The sequence below is a fragment of the Nymphalis io genome, chromosome 17 (assembly GCF_905147045.1).
Source record: "Nymphalis io chromosome 17, ilAglIoxx1.1, whole genome shotgun sequence".
Lineage (NCBI taxonomy): Eukaryota > Metazoa > Arthropoda > Insecta > Lepidoptera > Nymphalidae > Nymphalis > Nymphalis io.
The window spans coordinates 2208571-2232222 of record NC_065904.1 but is presented as its reverse complement, the minus strand read 5'-3'; the positions used below and the strand labels follow the sequence as shown (position 1 = coordinate 2232222).

Genomic DNA, 23652 nt, shown 5'->3' with positions numbered 1-23652 from the left:
CGCCTGTTTTTATAAGTGTTTTTTTACAAATTACCACTGTTTTACTAAATTTCTTTAAGTTTACACATTTACTACAATTTAGTATAGGGAACTGTTTTTATAAACGATTACTAGAAAATTATAAAAAAAAAAACATTCCGCATAGTTCTCTAAATCTTCTCAGGCCTGGAGAAAATTTTCCCTAATAGTAGGTTTTCGATAATCAAAATGTAAATGATAATTATCATATAGAGATTTTGAGTTCGATTTTTGAATATCATACCGTATATACAACACTGAATATTCCCACGATCGCGCCCGCAAGCACGTCCCACCAATGATGTCGGTGGTCAGTGATTCTTGTGAGCGGGCATACCACTGCGTATATCATACAGAGGATTTGAACGAGTGGTACCAACAGGACTGTGCGATTGTGCCAGCTGAATGCTCGTCTTTGGAGATACCACTGAAAATAAAGATAATATATTGTAACCATGTTTTTTGATTGAATTAAAACAATTTTATCTTCACTTAATTCTTCAGAATTATGCCTTAATAGTAATCGAAATCTAAAATATTTTGGTGGTTAATGCGTATATTAAAATTAATAAGGCGGAATGACAAATAGGCTGATGGTAAGTGGTCATCGATGCCCATAGTCATTAGCACTGTGAGAAATATTAACCACCCTTTATCCCAATGCGCCATCAATCCTGGGATCCAAAATTATGTCCCTTGTACCTGTAGTTACTGGTTGACTCACACTTCTATTCGAAACAACAATACTATAAGAATTCTTGTTTGATGGTTCCTACCCAGAAGGGCTTGCACCAAGTATACACCAAATAAAGCAAGTAAATTTAAATACTTCATGATTAAAAAAAGCTCGTTCTTCAATATTTTTTAAATATTTCGGTGTTTTCTATAAACGAATATACATTCGTGAGTAAATCGATACGCAACATAGTCTAGTCCTGGTCTACAATTGGTATACACGGAACCTATGGGCTGTTCTTATAGTGTTTCAGGGTTAATCAAGTGAGCAGTCATTGTCAATGTCACTTCCGCGTGGGGCAGTTGATTGAACGGCTAACACGAGGGAAGTATGACCGCATATCGGTTTCACAGTTCGAAATGTACAATTATTTAAATTGGGCTATATAATGTTACACGTTATGGTAAATAGGATAATGAACTCAATAATATCCTATGTATATAAGAAGACTGAAAAAAGCCTTATCTTCTGGTATGAAATAAGTTTGGTGCTATTTAATATTATTAAATAGATAGGCAGAATAGCGAATGGGTCTCTTGATTGTCACAATCGTTCAGAGACATTGCACTTTAAGGAATATTTACCATTATTTATATCGTCAAAGCGAAACCAAACTTGGGAAATAAGATAATAAGATCTCTTGTGCCTGTAGTTACACTGTCTCGCTTTATGCCGGAAGACAATTTACGCCGTTTCATTGCAGACTGGTTATAAATATGTCAAAATTTCAACCAACCAATTTTTGCTTCCTCTCGAGTTATATTGCACTAATTAAGCAAATTAACAAAATTCAATGATGCTTTCTCGGTTTCGTACGTCAACGTTTTCTATCTCGAATTTTTGTTTAATTTAACAACACGTAACAAAATCTACATATTGAAATTTGGAAAAGCTAAAAAATAACATGTTTTCAAATTTTGAGTTAATTTTGTGCCAAGGTAGTCACAAGAATTGATATGTAAATAATAAATCTCACGTTGACGTCGTCTGACGCTCGAAATCTTACGCTTACTTGTTTGACACTCGAAGTCTCAGTTCGGTACCGTGTTCCGCGCACTAAGATTTATATAAACATCAAAAACACATATTTAAATTTTGATTATTCATAAAAAAATATTCTCACCGCTAAGAATAATCCACAATAAACAGAAAGAGATGTGTGTCCAGAAGGGAAGCTCCTAATGGAGTCGATTTGTAAGTACCGCGAGTATCTCGTAGATGTGCAGGTGTAACTGCTTATATACTCTGACCTGCGGAAACAAGGCAAAATAACATATTAGTTAAATAATAATTTTAATATAAATCGACTAATCAATTAAATATTTATATGAATTAACAATACGAATACATAGAATTAGTGTAGTAACTCCATCTTTGTTCGTAGTTCGTTCGTTCTTTAGCATACAACAACAATCTGGTTTTTGTTTTTTATATATCTAATATGTTTTTTTAATTAACTTCTAGGCTAGGCATTAAAACTATTTCCAAATTGTCATTTTAAAGTTTCGGAATATAGATTATATCAAATAACCAAATCACTAGTTACTATTATTCTCAAATAAAAGCTATTTGAATACAATCTCTACAATTTTTTATGTACAGTAACAGTAACAGCCTGTTAATATGCCACTGCTGGGCTAAGGCCTCCTCTCCCTTTTGAGGAGAAGGTCTGAATTATTTATGCATTTTTATATAATTATATTATTTATTTACACATATTTTTTGTAAATAATGTTAATAATTATATCTATTAGTGTGACGAATGTCCCATGCGTCCTGGAACCACCAGGTCTCAGTCGCTCCGATGGCAAGAGACCGGATGGCTTGACACTGGTCCCATGGCAAAGGGGAAGAAGTTTGATATGGGATGCTACCTGTGTCAATACCTTCGCGGCCTCTCACCTGGCCCACACAACACGGACGGCTGGGGCGGCTGCTGAGAGTGCAGCAGCGAGAAAACGGGAGAAGTATGCCCCCTTTTTAAAAAATTATTTATTTGTGCCACTAGCGGTTGAGACGTTGGGATGTTGGGGGTCGGATGCCCTCAGTTTAATAAGGGAAATTGGCTGTCGCCTTAGAGAGAGGGGATTTGACAGTCGCTCCGGGTCACACTTGGCACAAAGGTTGTCCATTGCCATACAACGCGGAAATGCGGCCTGCATTATGGGCAGCTTTGCGTCGGGTGGGAATCGGGAGGGACTATTTTAAAATTTGACTAAAATAATAAAAATTAATAATCTAAATTTAAATAAAATCCTATGTAATGATCATAATTTCTGTAATATAAAAGAAAAGTAATATTGTAAAAAAAAAAAAAATTAGTGTGTACATATGAATGGTTTCAGTGATGGAAGCACAAAATCGATAGTGTAGTTTCGGGAAAACCCGCAAATATACAAACATACATAAGAAAATTCAGACACCTTCTTTCTCAGTCATTTAAAAATATGTTACCGAGTGTACTTATTAATGTTTATATAATAAAAATAAATAACTCACCCATTACACGTTCTAGCTTTATCCGGTTCGCATAAATCGAAGAAGGTGGGTCGCGGCGAGCCCACCACACATTTGACCACCTCGAGTACCATTAAGTTGACCACTGCTCCGTAAATATAGTCTCTGTATATAAAAGCAGCGGTGCGAGCGCTGGCTTGTAGTTTATTTTTCTTGATAGTATACTCATCGTCTCTGTGCAGGATCGTCTCAATGGTCCACAGCTGCAATTGAATGATTGCGTAAGTGTTGAAACTGCACTCAGGTGCATTCATTTTATTGCGTAATAATGCACTAACGTCAAACGTTTCGTCTTTAAATTATTAGTATTTATAGAAGTAGTGCTTACATATTTATAATTATATTTTTGTACTGATTTTACGTTGTGTTAATTATTTTCAATATTCTGACTGATTATTTGGGGTGTTGCCAGCTTATGATGTTGATAAAAAGTTGTTAGGTTTTGTATTAAAAGACTTAATTACAGGCCAACCTGTAAGGTGGCTTTTTTTTTAAGAACGAAGGCGGACTTTCTGTTGGCCTACCTGAGGAGAAATGATCGCCATCTGTTATTGGCGCTGATTGTATTAAGATATAATGTCCCTTGTGCTAGTGGCTGGCTCACAAACCCTTTAAACTGGAACAAAACAATACTGAGTATTGCTGTTTGACAGTTGAATATGTGATGAGTGACTAGTACCTACCCAGACGTGCTTTTAAAAAGCCCTACTACCCAATATGTAGTAAGTTTTTTTTTATGTTGGTAGTCCTGTTCCTGAACTCTCTTGTTATGTCAAATTACCTTTATATTAGATTATGAATTGTATTTAAGTCTAACTTCCAGTTTCTACAACGCTAATCAAAGTCAGTTTAACTGATATGACTTTAATCTGCCATTGGTCGATGTCAGCCGATGACGCGATAGGCGACCAATGAGCGTCCAGTATTCAGATTGATATATCAGACTTAACCATCGATTTAACTGAACGTTATACCAATACTTATGTCATTTGTGTGTTCTGACACCGTCTATTTACTGTTTTGAATATTTATTTGTTTAAACTTGAAACAAAAATGTTAATAACCTTGTCTTAGCGGATACTTAAGCGAAATTAGTCGATAATTGTTTTTTTTCGAGTGCGAATATAAATTGTGTGTATCGATTCAAATGTAAATGTTTTCTCGTGCGAATTCATTGTGAAGTTAATGAGCAAGCGCGATTTTTGACAAACGGTAGCTTGTTATGAACAAATACAAACATAACGATATGTCATCTCTTGTGAGAGACGATCCTTTGTGTTAATTTTCATAAGCAATGAGTTGTGGTATCGAGTATAAAGTTACATTGCAGTAAACATTATCATTGGGAGTCTTGGAATTAAAAAAAAAAACAAATGACAATTTTTTTTTTCCATCTTGTAAATGTTGTTACTGAATAAGATTCTTATCACATGAATAGTTTCTAAAATGGTTTCTGAAAATATGTATTTTAAAAATAATGTACTGAACCTTTTTCTATTGAATATTGCATATTAATGTGAATACCGGTGTAAGGGCCACACCGCCTCGTGGCCCTCAAAGGTCAAAGTGCCTAGGGGCCCGGGCTCTCTAATTCCGGGACTGTGTATTAGTCGTAAATCCTAAACTATTTATTATAATATTTAGAAAAAAAATGTGATTTTTGCCGCCGAAATCCATGACGAATGGCCGCACTGAAGTGATAATTTAATTGTTTAAAAATACTTACAATTAGATATGGAACGATGACAGTGATAGCTGCTATGAGAGAGATAGAGATAGTGTCTCCAGTGTGCGGGAAAGAGAGGTCCGGATCGTTGCATCGGAACCCGCTTCGCCTGCTTGGTAACGCTCCTACTTCTAATAGGATGCAAACTGCTGCCACTGTTGACAAGTAAAAAAAACATATTATAAGTTATTTTAATTAAGAACTATTAAATACAGCTAAAATTAATTAAAAATAAATGATGACAATTAAATTAATAGAATGAGCCGTGATGGCAAAGTTATTAGAAGATGAGAATCTTAGCCAATGATTCCGAGTTCAAACCTGGGTAGACACCACTGAATTATTATGTGCTTAATTTATGTTTATAATTCATCTCATGCTCGGAAGAAAATCTACCACGTGTATGTAAACCCCCATTGGAACAGCGTGGTGGAGTAGGCTCCAAACCATATCCTCATAAAGGAAGCCTTAGTCCAGCAATGGCGTATTTACAGACTGTTACATTTTTTATAGAAATAAATTCAACATTACCTTAGTAAAGGTAAACATGACGTGCCACGTTAAATACAAATATCACTAATTCCTATTTAGGTAAATGCAACAGAAAATTAAGATTATAAAATACCAACGACTCCTTAAACTAATTAGTATATATTATCTATGGTAAGGTAAGGTCGTTGCCTTAAATAAGTTATCTATTCATTAAAATGTCGTTAAAAGTAAAATGATTTTAAATAAATAATATAATCTTTAAATCTATAAACGAACAATAATTGTGAATACATTTTTGCTACATACCTATGTTATTTTTTTATATAATTGGAATACAATTTAAAATATATCATGTTTTAAAAAGATCCGTTCAATTTTTTTTTGTAGTAATGTTATGAGTATATTTAAGATTTTTATTAAATAAAATGTATAATATTATTAATAAATAATTTTTGTTTTGGAATATATCTAAGTTGTATTGTTTATTTATTTTAGTTATATGTTTTGTGAACCATATATAAATAAATAACAGTATATACAATGTATTGTTTTACTCATAATTGTTCCGTTAAAAATAAGTGAGTTTTGTAAAAACTACTATACGTTTTAAACGATGACCGTTTTCGGCTAATATTTCGCGCAGCCATATTTTATTTGCATTTTTGTTGCAATGTTTAAAAATTCACTTCATATCTTAAATTTAATAATAATCTGTTTAAATTTATGACAGATGATTTTCGAGGTACCACGGAGTGTAGGAGCAAGAATTATGTTATATGGCTTCACCTGAAAAACTGTACCTTGCTTAAATTTCCCGAATAGCTACTGAAAACATATACGGCCTTATATTTAAACTTCGTTTAGCGAGTGATTTGTTAAACAATGCTGTTTTCTTCTTTCAAACGTCAAATCAATAATGACAGAAAGAGAGAAATTTTTGTTTAACTAAACAACCGCTAAGTAATGTTTATAAGTTTATTAAGTGTTTATTTGGGATTTATACATTTATTTAACAGAATTATTTGACAATAGCGTCTTTTGAAGGCGAATGTCTAACTTTCTTACTCTAATTCCATTATACTATAGTATCACTAGCTCCAACAGTGTCATATGAAAGTAATGTGTTCTGGAATCACTTTATATAAACAACGATACGAAGTACATAATAATTAATTGAAATATCAAATAAATAATATTAATATTAAGCTATGCTATCGAATGAAGTCACAATTTAATTGCTAAAAGTTTTTGAACGGTGATTAATAAGCAAAAAAAAATCTTGCATAAGATGTTTTCCAACGATGCATTCCACATCCGTGACTAACAGATAACCGATACGAATAAAACAGAAATAAACATTTATTATACCCCTTTTTAATTTGACCTGAATTCGATTGTATCCTTGATAAAAAAGCCTTTAAAAAAAAACCAAGCACCACGTATCCTTAAAGCCTTATTGTGTAAGTTTTGTCGTTAAGTTACTCATCAGATATACAATTTTATGACTTGTTTTCGCCCGCGGCTTGGCTCGCGTTTTATGGGGATAACAGATGTTAGGTAAAAAAAAGTCTATGTCCTTGGTTTCAATCTTGCATCATACTAAATTTTATCAAAATCGGTTGAGTGGTTTAACCATGAAAACAGAACAAACAAACACACAGGCAGAGTTACTTTCACATTTATAATATTGAATTATATTTTTAATATTAGTTATATTTTTATTTCACTGATCGATCGTTGCAATGCATTTTGGTAAATATTTTATATATTTGTATATATTTATATATATAATATTTATTAAAATAACTGAGTCATTTAAGAAAATTGCTTTAACCGAAAATGATAACAGTAGATTCTCCTGGGGAAATTTCAGTATATTTGCGATTTCCTTTAAAAAAAAACACGTAACAAATATTATATATGTTTTAATATTTACATATATATACTAACAAACATATCTGATACAATATTATCTAAAAACATAAATTACCACAAATAAATATGAAATCATTTTGAAGTGAACTTATTTGTTATAATAAAAACAATTTCTAATAACGAAGCACTTAATCAAAACATTATAAGTCTGCCGGCATCATAGTTTACATAACAACATAGTATCATAACATATTGAATACCAGCAATGAATATCCCCAGTCGCGGAGGTCGTATTGCACCGCAATAAAACCAATGTAATTCATTGTGTTACAGTTGTAACATCGACTCGCTTAGCATGTAACTTGCATTGATAATATCATATCATATATGTCATTATATATTTCTCTAACTAATAACCTAACTAACGTATTAAAAAAAGGAACCCGTATGCATATTTATATTTATAGGTACCACCCACTCATCAGATATTCTACCGCAAAACAGCAATACTTGATATTGTTGTGTTCCGGTTTGAAGGGTGAGTGAGCCAGTGTAATTACAAGGGACATAAAATCTTAGTTCCCAAGGTTGGTGGCGCATTGGCTATAAGCGATGGTTGACATTTCTTACAATGCCAATGTCTAAGGGCGTTTGGTGACCACTTACCATCAGGTGGCCCATATGCGCGTCCACCTTCCTATTCTATAAAAAAAAAAAATTTTCGCGGTGCTAGTCGCATTAGTTTGAGCTGTGCTTTGTTATGTGAGATACTGTATTTATATATATCTAGAGTATATATATAATATATACTCTATATTACTGTCGTATTAATAATGAAAATTTTTAATCAAATAAGTATTTCTTATAAATTCTTTTTTTTTAACGATTTCTATCGTCACAATTTTACTTACGTATATTATCTGTAATGTATGTATAACTGCATATATTACGTGTATGTACATATATGAGACTCCTTGTGTGGTCTAGTGACTAGTTTAAACGACCACAATTGCCAACGTGGTATGGAACAAAACAAGAAAAATGTTATTGATTTCTCTGTCGAAAAAATCTAAAACCATTTTTGTGGTTACACTCCCATGCCTCGGAAAGCAATTCCGCGTCTGATTTCATTTATTGCTATTGACAATCTTTAGTTTTATCAATAAAAGAAATTTGGGAATGGGAGTAGAAAAAATAATCTTCGAAATATGCATTCATTTGCCACAAAGTTTCAATAATAATTGTATTCAACATTCAAGCATTTAGCAAACACTAGTTAAAAAATAATTTGTAATCTTAATACACGGTAGTACGTGTGTTTTTTAAACGTAAATAAATACACTATTTGTAGACTAAGGATAAGCCATATGATATATAGCCATTACTGGTGGTAGGGCTTTGTGCAAGCTCGTCTGGGTAGGTACCACCCACTCATCAGATATTCTACCGCAAAACAGCAATACTTGATATTGTTGTGTTCCGGTTTGAAGGGTGAGTGAGCCAGTGTAATTACAGGCACAAGGGACATAAAATCTTAGTTCCCAAGGTTGGTGGCGCATTGGCTATAAGCGATGGTTGACATTTCTTACAATGCCAATGTCTAAGGGCGTTTGGTGACCACTTACCATCAGGTGGCCCATATGCTCGTCCACCTTCCTAGTCTATAAAAAAAAAAATTGTAAATTAGTGTAATTAGTGTATTGGTAATTTTTAAATAAGCCTTAAACCAATTGAATAGTGTTTACACTCAGAATTAACTGTAGTTACTCACACGGTGATCAGCGTAACTAAACATTATGTCGCTATATACAATGTCGCTCACTCGTCGATGTAACGACTCATCTGCATGTCTATCTGTTGTCTCATTTGACAATTTAATTATTTATTGTTTTCAGTTATTATGCTAAACCAAGATAGATGGATGAATTTTGAATATATTTTCGAATTTCTGCCCGTATGGATTTTTTTAACCGCCATTGCTTATCACACGAGTTTTAATTACATCTAAATTGATTCTTTAATTAGTATCTCCAAATGTATTTATCGCTTAATTACGGCTGTAGACTGTTGAACAAAGGGTCAACAATTAGTGACGACACGAGACAGATCATTTAAATAATCACACCAAAATTGGACAGAGAAAGCAAAGTACCTTTAAAAATGGCGGGTAGGCGACATATAAGGACGGCTTTCTATTGAGAGATATATAAGGTGGGAGTTTGAGAATGTTAACCGATGATCGCGGGCTCAGGTCCCAGGCAAGCACCACTGAATTTTCATGTCCTTAAATTATGCTTATAATTCATCTCGTCGATGAAGGAAAAAGGAAAAATATCGTGAGGAAGTTCGCATATGATTAATTTCACTGAAATTCTACCACATGTGTATCCACCAATCAGCATTGGAGCAGCGCGCTGAAATAAGTTCCAAACCTTCTACTCAAAAGTAGAGGAGGCCTTAGCCTAACAGTGGGATATTTACAGGCTGTTTGGTTGCAGATCCCGAGGTTTCGAGCTTATATCGACAATCGACGACTCGGCTCTATATAAACAAGAGTCAGGCTAATAATATCGGAAGTTTTTGAAAACGCTGATGATACTAACGAAAAAAACATAATATGCGCTATCTTGCATATCTGTATGGTATATGGTTGAATTGGTAGACAATGCCTAGATGGCATTAAGTCTGCCTGTTGCACCATGTGGTTAATAGGTTAAATAAATTAATGTTTATTAATATTTTTGTATTTATACAAAGTCCGTTTAGATATATGTAAATGTTATGTATATTTTATAGGAAATTAAACAGATCGTAAATTATAAGCAATATATTTACTTTCTTATTATCTCAATCAGTTAAAGATATGTTCATCATATCGCCTAGCGTTTTAACAGCAGCATTCGCCTTATCCATATTCAAAACGGGCATAAATTACACCGTTAATATGAAAAGTCGAGTGGGTGATATCAATTCAAAGATAAATTTACTACAATCTAATTCAATAGACCTCTTAGTACTAAATGTCATTCACGATCGTTGTGCATATTTTAAATAAACATTCCAATGTTAAAAAAAACCTGTGAAAAGAGGTTATAGTTTTAATGTTTTGATTTTTAAAATGGCGTGTGTGGTACTTTTCCGGCTTTATATGTAAAGTACGTTTTTGACTTTTTTTTTTGTTTATTTAATTTACCATGCTCTTGTCAGACTTATTATTATGAACACGTTGACAATACGTATGTCAAGTTGACAACATTGACGTTTGAAGTATTTTTGTTTTATTCTTTCTTCTTGGAAAAGGTAAATGTATCACGTCATACAGCTTCGTCTTTAGTAATGGCATAAGAAAAATATGATTAGTCGATTATAATACTAAAAAAAAAAATGATTTCTTTTACGAGGTTATTTTTTATTAAGCTATACGCTTTATTATATAGAATTAATTATTTAACGAATCATTATCTGTTCCAAATACCTAATTTCACATAATTACTGCGTAATATTGATCATCTATCCGTTACATAATAAATGTAAGTACTCTAGTTAAATTTTATGTTCTTATAAATATAACGTGAGAAAACTCGTCATAAGAACACAAGAAAATTATCGTTACATAATCAATTACATACTGTAATAACTTGTTAATTAATACAATCAGTGTGTTATGTTAATTAAATTTGTTTAAGATCACTGTGCCCGCGGTTTCATTTGCCTTTGTCAATGTTTTTTTTTTATAATGTGACGTAGGTAAATGAAAATTCTTTTTAGTTTTAATAAATTACTAGATATGTTTAACAATGTTTATTATATAATAGTCATAATTGAGTTAAAGTAATTATAGTTTTTAGTAAAAATAATAAAAATATTTGATCTGTCTTACGAAAGACCAATGTATTTATAGAAGTGACAAACTAGTGTTTTTTTCGTTTCAAGTTAAGTTGTTTTGTGTTCTAAGTTATTATACAAGATAAAATGAAAGGTGATTAATTTTTCATCAAGATATTTTCAGCCGCCGGATATCTAGATTACTAGTTGGTCCTTATGATAGACGTTTATCTAGGATCTAGGGCAGTCCACAATGCAATTGTAACATAAGATGTAATTTTGAAAATATAGCGCTATAGAAAGCGCCTATAAACGCATGTCACTTTATGAGTTTTCAAGACCGTTTTCTGCGGTAAGTTTCGACTTTGTTGTCACAGAATAGCCCTAAGCTAGACGGTACATAAGAATGGCTAATATATCTCCTGCAAATGCTTATGGTTAATGGTCAAAGAGGACAAAGAAGGCTATTTATTATATGTCTCCTTTACAGCATACTCCTTTAAAACATATTAATAGAAAAATTTTATTTCAATAATTTTTTCATGTTTCACAAGTCGATACGTCCGCGCCCCAAATATATAACCGTATGTTTCCACAATGGGATATTGATAGTTTAAGGCAAGACCTCCGGTACAATTGAGATGTGGCGGCGTTGTTCAAAGTGCATTTAACTATATGATAGGCCGATTATCCTAATCGAGAAGTATTTAGGGCATACATATTGTTGTACGACTATTTGGTATGAGTTTTTCGATTTGTGAACAAAAAGCGTCAGTAGCGCTATGGTTTACGGGCCGCTTTGTGATGTAAATGTCGCAGGTTCGATCCTGACCTCCTGGGTTATAGTCATCTCAATTTCTCTATCACACAAGCTGTACGCCTTATTGGAGCAGTGAATAAGCAATAAAAGTAATATCTAAAAAAATGCGGGCATTGCTAGTGTTTTCATAAAAAAAAATATAGTCATGTGTGTTAAAATTCTCCTCGAATTTGTCTATTGCGGATTAATAAATTAATTATTAAATATTTCAATACAAAAATTTAATAAACGCCAAACAATGTGCAAGCCTATACCTACGTATAGCCAACATCCGTTCCAAATAACAATTTACGTTAAACTTTGCTATGGCATTTAACAATTTATTACAATGTATTAATGTCTATTTTCGGATGTATATTTTGTTACCATCCCATACCGTACACGTTTTTATTAAATTAGCGTATTGCATCCACTGACCTCATTTTATTACAAATAAAATCAAATGTTTTGTCTCTTATTTCTAACGTCGTAAGGTTTGAAATGTGTTTTATTAAAATGTGATCGTATCTTGTAACCGTTTAGAGGTATGTTTGTAGGTTGACTATTTTTATTTAGAAGGGTATAATTATTTACTTAATAATTAATCTTAAATTTATTTACGAAATATAGTAGAATGACTTGAAATTTTGACTTAAATTGATACAAAATTATAAATTCAAATTAATACTGTGAGAAAAATATATATATGTTATAATTTTTAATCTGGTAAAATTAGTAATAAATATGACCTGTAATAAAAAAAATAAGCAACGCGTAATAGATAATCGAACCAATATTTTAAATTTGGAACCGTCTCATAAAAACGGTAAAGCTAGATAATAACGGGAAGCGACTAAGCCTGAACGCAGGCAAGTAACCTACCTACGTATTTGTCATATAGCGAATAAATTTTTATCATTTGGCAAACAGGAAACGATTTTGTGTACGCGACGTGTTAAAATGATAATAATACAATACATTTTATTGTACATAATCGTTCTTGCGTTTCCGAAAGTTTTAAGTGGCATGAGGGAAGTATGGCGTGATGTTTTTGATGATGTATGTGTTATACTGTAACATATATTTAAAAAAAAATACAAGTAACACGTAGAACTTAGCTGAGTATGGGTTCAAGCTAAGCATAGCTAAGTTTTCATGTGCTTACTTTGTGTTTAATTCATTTTTGTTCGCTGGTAAAGGAAAACTTCAGGAAAACTGCACGTTTCAGACGAAATGCTGTATTGGAGCCGTGTGATGGAGTCATCTCTAACCTTTCCATTTAGCTTTTGTCTTGTTTGTTTTGAAATATATTTAGGAAATATTTAATCTACTATCTATTATATATAAATTATAAAAAAAAAAATTGTTACCGCATGCAGTTTTCAAAAAATATGATAAATATGATAATTACTTTATATTAAGACAGTACATTGATTCTAGTTATTAGTAGTTAATTTAAAGATGAATTACAAAAAAAAGCACTTTCATATCCGTCTTTTTTATAGGAATTCGAAACGCATTTTACTTTAAACGGTGACACGTTTACATAATTGAAATCTCATGAATAATTGAGTCCCTTTTCTAAATTATACATTTAACTATTGGGCTGAGCGTTAATCGACTGTAGTCATCAATTGCATGTAAAAAAATGAATCATAGATGTGGCATAGCCTTATTTATTTTCAACGTGTCGTTAAAATTTAAAAGATTTTAATATTTTTTATTTAATATTTTTAAAACATATTTAAATTTAGTTTAATAAAGATTTGAATTTTTAAAAAAATATTAAACTACATATGACTATGAATTATAGTAATATAGTTAATAAGTATAAAAAATTCAAAAAAAATGTACGTCATTATTATTTAAAAAAATAAATTTAATCGGTTTCATTTTATTTATTGCCTTTATAAATTTGCCTAAATTCTCTTATATTAATACACGGTACAAAAAAAATATCAGAAGAAAATAAAGGCAAACAATAATATATATATAAGGTATTGTAATGTATATAGAAATAACTATAAGTATGGTTGCATAGATAATTATATTTATAATAATGCTTGACCATATTCAATACTTGAGACCGACTTTTAGATTTGGACTCCTAACATACAAAGTGCTTCGTTATTTAAAATTGTTTCCTAACTATATTCGCACACCAATTATAACTGTCACAAAACGTCAACGATTGCATCATCGAATAAAATATCGATTACAATAGAATAGTCCGATTACGACGAATCGTTTTGTTTTAATAAACTGTGCCTAATTGTGAAATCTATGATCAGCAATAAAACGGTACAGTCGCAAATAACCATTGTTATTGATAGGCTCAAAAGTGTTGACCAGCAGTGCTCTTAGATAAAAAAGTAAGAACTCGCTACAATAGGTCAAAGTGAAATCATCTCATGTAGTATTTACGTTTTGACACGAACGTACTGGTATACTGGTATACTGGTGGTAGGGCTTTGTGCAAGCTCGTCTGGGTAGGTACCACCCACTCATCAGATATTCTACCGCAAAACAGCAAAACTTGATATTGTTGTGTTCCGGTTTGAAGGGTGAGTGAGCCAGTGTAATTACAGGCACAAGGGACATAAAATCTTAGTTCCCAAGATTGGTGGCGCATTGGCTATAAGCGATGGTTGACATTTCTTACAATGCCAATGTCTAAGGGCGTTTGGTGACCACTTACCATCAGGTGGCCCATATGCTCGTCCACCTTCCTATTCTATAAAAAAAAAGGTGCAATGACAAACGTCTTATGATATACTATTTTGATGCGTGTATTCTTGAAATTTTATAATTATTATGGTCAATGTCGCATGTCACTTTATGATGTTTCACGACCATTTTCTGCGGCGAGGTTCGGGTTTTTTCTTACAGAATGTACGATATATGCTATTATATGTAATATACTGTGTTCTATATGCTTGGTATTTATTATTTTATAAATTGCTAATTATTGTTAAAGGAAGATTCGTATGGTTGAATTGTGACTCAGTCATAAAATATATCGAACAAAATGAACGAATACCTTATTATTAACCATAAAACAAATAATAATAATAACTACAAAACAATAGAATAATTAAAAACAGTAACTGACTCATTATTAAATATCTCGAGTTATAAATATAAATTCTATTAATTTTAAAGTGAACCGTTAAATGTTCCATAGAGAACCTCTGTAGGAGGTTCTTGTAGCTAACTACACCGTCCTGTTCTAGTGTTATGGTTATAGTTGTTTTTTTTTTTTAAATGAAAATGGCGTCTATGCACTGAACAACTCAAAGTTTGATGATCTATAATGTACCAATACGATGTACGTCATATCCTCATCTATAATAATATTTTAAATGCGAAAGTAACTCTGACTGTCTTTTACGCTTTCAAAGCTAAGCTACTGAACCGATTTCCTAATAATCGCCCGTCTCCCCTTAACACGCTGGTGAAACCGCGAGTCAATATTAGTAGCAGAATAATTTTGCATTCATGTGAATTTAAAAAAGCAATTTAAATAAACATTTTTACGCAGTTTCGATTACAATACAGTGATATTTTGTAATAGCAAACATATATATATTCAGTATACAGCATAGTTATTTATATTTAAATAAACATTTGTAAGGAAGATAGGTTCTTGTAATTTGAAGTAGAATATTATGTTCATTTTACGACTGTGTAAACTTACAGCCAATTACGATATTAAGTACGATGTCGTTTGACATTTCAACAGCTTTAAACATGGAGCGAACATGGTGTTTGAAATTAGTTTTATTCTTACAGTACAGTACAGTATAGTAACAGCCTGTTAATGTCCCACTGCTGGGCTAAGGCCTCGTCTCCCTTTTGAGAAGGTTTGGAGCTTATTCCACCACGCTGCTCCAATGTGGGTTGGTAGAATACACATGTGGCAGAATTTCAATGACATTAGACACATGCTGGTTTCCTCACGATGTTTTCCTTCACCGTCAAGCACGAGATGAATTATAAACACAAATGAAGCACATGAAAATTCAGTGGTGCTTGCCCGGGTTTGAACCCACGGTCATCGGTTAAGATTCACGCGTTCTAACCACTAGGCCATCTCGACTCTCGTTTTATACTTAGCTGTTATAAAGTGATATATTAATATTGTACCACCAAACAGCAATATTTAGTATTGTTGCGTTCCAATTTGAAGGATAAGTGAGCCAGAGCTATTAGAGTCACAAGGGACATAACATCTTAGTTCCCAGGGTCGGTGGCGCTTTGGCGATGTAAGCGATGTTTATTATTTCTTACATCGCCAATGTCTATGGGCGGTGGTGACCACTTAACGCCAGGTGACCCATTTGCAAGTTCTAGGCGGACCGATAACAAAAAAAAATTAATATGCAGGCTTCTACTAGTACCACATGGTATTTAACGTGGCGATAAAACATATAACATATTACATTAATCGTTATGAATGACTTTGTATCAATAGACAGCATTAACTCAGCCTATATACTGACGTAACTTAACTACAACTCAAATTTGAACACTCCCTTGGTTAACCCTTCAACAGATTACTTTTCGTAACAAATTTTCAGATTTTTGGTAGTCTATGTCCTTTTCTGTACTTATGTACTGCCCTGACAACGCGTGTATGTTTGATTTTTCTAAGCTCCACTCACGTGATCATTCATATAGATTATATAACCAAGATAATTAGACTGCCTCATTGCTCTTGTGGCTTGATGTAAGGCCACAGACCCGGAGGTACTACTACCGGGTTCAATTCCCAGATCGGGCCAATAAAAAGTTATTGGGTTTTTCTGTCAGAAAATTTTCAGTAGCAGCCCGGAGTCTGGAAGTTGGAAGTGTGTACACTCCCGTGCCTCTTTTCGGCCGTGTCGGATTGCCGCCCCATCAGATTATGAGAGTGAGGTAAGACAGAGTACACCTGTGCTTACACACACACTTGTGCACTATAATATCTCCTGCGTAGTTGGCTAATCTCTCTTGAGATTGGCCGCCGTGGCTGAAATCGGTCTGGAGGGCATTATAACCAACAGCAAGCAAACAAAACTATATAAAAAACCAATATGTACCAATAAACAACGATTACAATGTCAGTGTCAGTCAGTATACTGATAAGCGTTCAATCTGAATTGTCAGTGAAAACCCGTGATATCAATAACACTGACATTGATCTTCAACAATCCGTCAAAAACATATATATAAACAATGATTTTACTTTCACTAAACCAATGTATGGTTATGATATTTTGTTGAATATATTACATAATTATTCATACCTTTTACTTTATATATTTGCATATTATTTGCGTTGTGTTCTTTTATACTAATCAGAATTTCGATGTAACAAGGCAGCTGAGTTGATAGGTATAACAATAATAATAATTTCTAAATATAGATTTTCTATATTCCTATTTGATGCTACTAGAAATAACATAACTTATAGAAAAAAGGTATACTGTGATGTTATTTTCTTTTCGATAGTACCGTACGTCACACGTGTCACGAAATGTCAACAATGCGGGTAGCGTGTAAGTGACGCGCCTGTCAGATGTAAAACGATAGCGTGAGCCAAGGACATGTCAAAATTAAGCTCAACTTAAAATTCGTTGCGGTTTTTTTTTTAAATAGGTAGTCGGACTAGCATATGACGTAAATTGTCACCACAATCATAGACCTCGGCACTGTAAAAAAGTATTAACCCTTACATCGTCAATGCACCACAAATCTTGAGAACTAATATACATAGGCATACACTTGTGCCTATGGTTACAGTTTCACTGTTTAACTGCAATGTCTGGTGAGTGGGTGGTACCTAAACAGACGGGTTTGCATAAAATAAATTTCGATTAACGTTCCTTTAAGTAACGTTCCATTTCGTTATGGTACTATGAATAAAAAAATATTATTAAAATTTAACTTTTTGTTATTATTAAAATATAAGTTATTTTATCACTATTGGTGATTTTGTATTCCCTTGCGGCGCAGAACTAATTTATGACAGGTAATAATAGGAATTTCCATTATATTGTAACTTACCTGCTTATAATTTTGACACGAAATTCGATATTTAAAAAAATGTGTTAGTATATCATAAATAAATCGTTAAAGGAAAGTTTTAAATAATAAAACACAGCTCTGTATTCCTCAATGTATTGATAACTATAGCGGAGCATTTAAGTATTCATGTCTTACCAAATTAGAAAGCAAACTATGATTACGTACCAATAAATGATTTATTCGATTATAAATAATGATAATCCTTGTTACTAAACTAAAACTAGGAGTACTTGCTTCAAACAAGTTTTTTTTTATAAAAAAGGTAGGGAAACGGGAAAACAGTCAAATAGTCCTCCTAATCACTACCGCCCATAGGCATTAGCACTGTAACAACCTTACATCGTCAATGCGCTACCAATCTTGGGAACTGATATGTTATGTCCCTCGTGCCTGTAGTTACACTAGCTCACTCACCCTTAAAACGGAACACAATAACAAATTTTGCTATTTAGCGCTAAAATATCTGATAACTGAGTGGTACCCAGACGGGCAAAATATATTTTTTTTAATATCAAACCAAATTTAATGGCTAAGGCCCGTTCTCCCTTTTTGAGGAGAAGGTATAGAGCTTGTTCCACCACGCTGCTCCAATGCGGGTTGGTGGAATACACATGTGGCCACGCATATTCTTCTCAGCAGAGGCTGCTCTTTAAAAACAGACTTACAATGTAATCACATTATATACACAATGATTATTCTTCATATACGATATAATCGTCCTATGTGGTATAACTTACAAATGAACAAGACACACACGACAACGGGACATATCGTGACATTGTGATATGTCAACAGTGTCAGGTGTCGCGACCACCCACGAAGGGAATATTGAACAGTTCAACTTTACACGATATATTCAAACTATCGATAATTCGAAACTAACGGTGACAACGACAAACAGCATAGCTTCGATACAAATAAGTTCATTCCTATTAACAACTTTTGTTATTATCAAAATGTTAGTCAAATAAGTTTATCTAATAATTTCGCGTTACAATACATTAAAATTAGGATTATTATATTCAGAAGAGACAATGCCACCAGAAGATACTTATACCAGAAGATGAAGCATTTATGAGAATAATAGTACTATAATGTGTCCTGCACAGTTTCGCCGTGGCCGAAATCAGTGAGGTCGACGTTATCGTAACGATGTATCGCTATGATTGAAATCGAGTTTTCACTTGGGATAACTTTGACATACATAATTAATTTATGTTTCTTAATCAAATTAAATTTACTGGTAGTAGGGCTTTGTGGAAGCTCGTCTGGGTAGGTACCACCCAGTTATCAGATATTCTACCGCAAAACAGCAGTACTTGGTGTCGCTGTGCTCCGGTTTGAAGGATGAGTGAGCCAGTGTAATTACAGCCAAAAGGGACATAACATCTTAGTTGCCAAGGTTGGTGACGCATTGACGAAGTAAGCGATGGTTAACATATTTTCTTCCAATGCCAATGTATATGGGCGTTGGTGACCACTTACCATCAGGCTAATATCGTCTCTTCTCGTTCTCTTCTATCGGCTTGCCTGCCTATACTATAAAAAAAAAACAAATAATCTAAGCAGATTCTTAACATGCGGTCATCATGTTAAGACTCCGTTATTAATAAGTCAGGTGGCAATTAAAACAATTGTTATAAATTGACACGAGGAAAGGAACACACGCATTTGTTTAAGTGCGGATTAATAATTGTTGGTTTTAAGTGATCATAACGCTTGTGATTCTGGGGTCTAATTCTACTAACAAATTGTCACTTTATCGCAATCGAATCGAAGCGTGGTCGTTGCCGGTTTTCCTATTATTTAATTTAATTATCGACTATTGTTATAAGAGTTAAGAATTAAGTTTAGTTTTGACACAACGGTTTATGTTAACATCATATCGGTTCAGTTCTGATTCGAATAAATACAGATGATTCAAAGTTGAATCGGGAACGTATCGTAATCGTTATAAATTAGTAGAATTCGACCCCTGTTGTAAACAATCCTTTATGTCATTTTAGCAAAACGAATTGCAATCTTCACTAATCCGACGCTAGAAAGAGACAGATATATTTTGAGTCCTGTCAAAACAGCAGTCGTTTAGAGTTTGTTAAGGAATGCATACTAATATAACTAAGACAAAATTAATTTATATTATAGAAAAAATACCTTGAAAGTGTATAACTAGAAACTATAGACAACTAGAATTATCCGAGTAGCACGCGCGAGCACTCTCACACTCTAGGAGACAAACTTTTCAGAACTTGCGGAGTTACTTTTAGAGCGATTGGTTTGTCAATTTACCTCTATCACATTTTTTTTTCTTTAAATAATATATAGACGTGTTGTCCATGCCTTTCGACCTTCAAAATTTGATGTATTATATTTTATTTACAGCCCGCATCACAGTTGAAATTTCAGAATTACAATTTTAATTTTCGTCCGTAGTTCTTCTGTTTTACTAATTAAAACAGTAAAAAGAAGGTTCTCATCGCATTGTTGGTGTAAGAACTCATGTTTTGTTTATCAGGTTGCCTATTTTCCCGTTTGGCTTTCTAAAATGAATAAAAAAGTATTTACTCGACAGCTGGTGTATACTTACTGGTGGTAGGGCTTTGTGCAAGCTCGTCTGGGTAGGTACCACCCACTCATCAGATATTCTACCGCAAAACAGCAATACTTGATATTGTTGTGTTCCGGTTTGAAGGGTGAGTGAGCCAGTGTAATTACAGGCACAAGGGACATAAAATCTTAGTTCCCAAGGTTGGTGGCGCATTGGATATGTAAGCGATGGTTGACATTTCTTACAATGCCAATGTCTAAGAGCGTTGGTGACCACTTACCATCAGGTGGCCCATATGCTCGTCCGCCTTCCTATTCTATAAAAAAAAAAAAAAGCTGGACAGGGCAAAGAGCACTATTTGTCTATGGTTCAATAACGCGGTCACGTTATGTCATTCTCGTGTCATTCACGAGTCAGGTGTCATGTGACCACCCAAGATGAAAATCGAGATGACAGCCTATTTAATCTTTGACGTGTCGAATTTTATTATCTATTAGTGAATGCCTGTGGTTTTTGGCTGAATTACTTCAATCTACTGGAATGGATTATAAAACTAAATTTTGCGATATAATTTTTAAAGTATTTACCTATATAAAGGTAAAAAATAATAATATAAATGTTCAAGATTTCTTAAAAATGGTAACATGTGAGTTTAATCGTTGTTATTTACTATTTAAGTTATATTTTTTAATTGCTGTCAACCAGCCTACATGTAGCCTATTTTATTAATAAATTACATGTTATTGATTTAAATCTTGTAATCCTAAACAGTATTCGTCCAAAAACACGTCGCCTATTCCTCGATACATAAATTGAACTGGAATATTTAAATATTATATAATTATTAAGTTGTTATCATGATATATGACGCTGAAAACTCTAGATCTGTAGTTGATATTAAAGGAGGTTGATCATGTCAAACTCTTTATAACAATGACTTTTGCTTGCAATCGAAGTTTGAATTTCATTAAAAATATATTTATATCAATAAAGGACGAGAGACAACCGTTCGCGGTTTTTCGAATTAGGAACATTATGAATTATATAATTTTATATCTGAATCTATATAACGTTCTATAATACCTTCAACGAGTTTTAGCATTTGGTTCTTGTGTTTCGTTCAGGGTCTATTAAATTATAAATCAAAACATAAAAGCCGGGAACAAACAGCAAATAGTGTTGCTAAATTGTTACCGGATCACATGTGCGTACATGTCTGGTGAATAATCTTACGATACGAACGATACGAAACAGCCTGTGAATGTCCCACTGCTGGGCTAAAGGCCTCCTCTCCTCATTTTGAGGAGAAGGTTTGCAGCTTATTCCACCACGCTGCTCCAATGCGGGTTGGTGGAATACACATGTGGCAGAATTTCAGTGAAATTAGACACATGCAGGTTTCCTCACGATGTTTTCCTTCACCGTAAAGCACGAGATGAATTATAATCACAAATTAAGCACATGAAAATTCAGTGGTGCTTGCCCGGGCTTGAACCCACGATCATCGGTTAAGATTCACGCGTTCTTACCACTGGGCCATCTCGGCTTTTTTTTTTTTTTTAATAATCTTAACAGAGTTTTAAAGCTAGTAAAAATAGCATTTATATACATTTAAAATGTTGTAATGCGTTCGATTTTTGAAAATCATGCGTATGTTGAATTCAAGTATTTGTATGTGTCTGTGAAGGGATGTATGTTCATGAAGCAAATTATGATATCTCTAAATCTATTTAAACGGACGCTTCTTTATCGCATTAAATATATTTAGGTTAATAGATATGATTAACTTTCTACTAAATTTAAATAATTGAAAAAAAAATTCTAATAAAAAATAAACAAAGAACAGTAATCTGTTAAGGCCTCTTTAAAAATGTCTGCGTGGTTTCCTGTTTCGGGACCAGCAAGCTGATCCATTGCGATTTCACTGATTAAAATATTCGTGATATATCTAATATTCCTAACTCTATGGTCTGAGCAGTAAACCAGTTGCAATACAAACAAAGTGCCTTTTAGAGGTTTAAACATCTTTTAAACGAGGCTCGTGTTAACTTAATGTCAACAGTGAGCAGTTCAGGTTACACGAACGAGACACAAAATGATACTTAAAAAAACAAAACATTCATATTACAGTTTGAAATTGATACATTCCACGATTGTACAAAAACTTTACAATGCACGCGTGTTTCTAAATACTTATATATATGCGCGAAAGAATTTCAGTCTGTCGCATTTTTTTTTGTATGAGGCCGAGAACTTTAGGAACATAAGATATTTGAAAAGTAAATCAAGATGAGCCGATAAGCATCAGTGAATTGTCGAGTCACAATTTATGTTTATTTCATTTTCAGTTGTGAATAAGATAGTTAGGAAACCTGCATATGATGTCGGATCAAAAATCGTTCACATATCATTGCATCAGCGTAGCATGGTGGACTTAACACCAAGCTTTCTTCTCAAAAGGAAAGGAGGCCTTGGTCTAGCCGTGGAACATTTACAGGATGTAACTTAAGTGTTAGGTGTCAACTACCACGCCGCTTCGCTTCGCGGTGTGCTGTGTAGCAAATTATATGACAATTGTTTCTTAGATGAAATACTCAATGACAATACACGACATGAATGTCGCAGGTAAAGGCTAGTTGTCTATACGGTTATAGTAACAAAAGAAAGCCTACGTAATTAATACTTTTGTTTGTTAAAAAAACGCATTTACAGATTTCAGAATATTTTCATATCAAAACAATATAAAAAATTGCGACATAAGCCGAACTTGAACCTATACTCCTCATGTATCCATGCGTTGTATATTGTTTATATGTTATATACTTTGTATTAACATTATATTTTACTAACGATAATATGTGCTATACAATGACAAATTTAGAAAGTAGAAACAAAGTTTTTTAATTTCTATAAAAAAACACCATTATATAAAGATAATAAATACCTTTCATTAAATAATCAAAATACACAACCGTTTTTCTGAACATGATATCACACTAATATAATTAAGTGAATATATAAAAAATATAGAGAATCGAGATAATGTA

The 23652-nt window shown here is 33.1% G+C and overlaps 1 protein-coding gene across 2 annotated transcripts in view; it reads right to left on the bottom strand.

Annotated features, from left to right (window-relative positions):
- LOC126775000 (phospholipid phosphatase 2-like) overlaps positions 1-23652 on the bottom strand; it is an 84747-nt gene that overhangs the window by 2157 nt on the left and 58938 nt on the right. For both annotated transcript variants that reach the window (XM_050496708.1, XM_050496709.1), the window contains exons 3-6: positions 4998-5152; positions 3254-3474; positions 1878-2004; positions 263-445 (exon numbers count right to left, since the gene is read on the bottom strand). In XM_050496708.1, coding sequence (XP_050352665.1) covers positions 263-445; positions 1878-2004; positions 3254-3474; positions 4998-5152 — 686 coding nt within the window. The remainder of the gene's footprint in view (positions 1-262; positions 446-1877; positions 2005-3253; positions 3475-4997; positions 5153-23652) is intronic.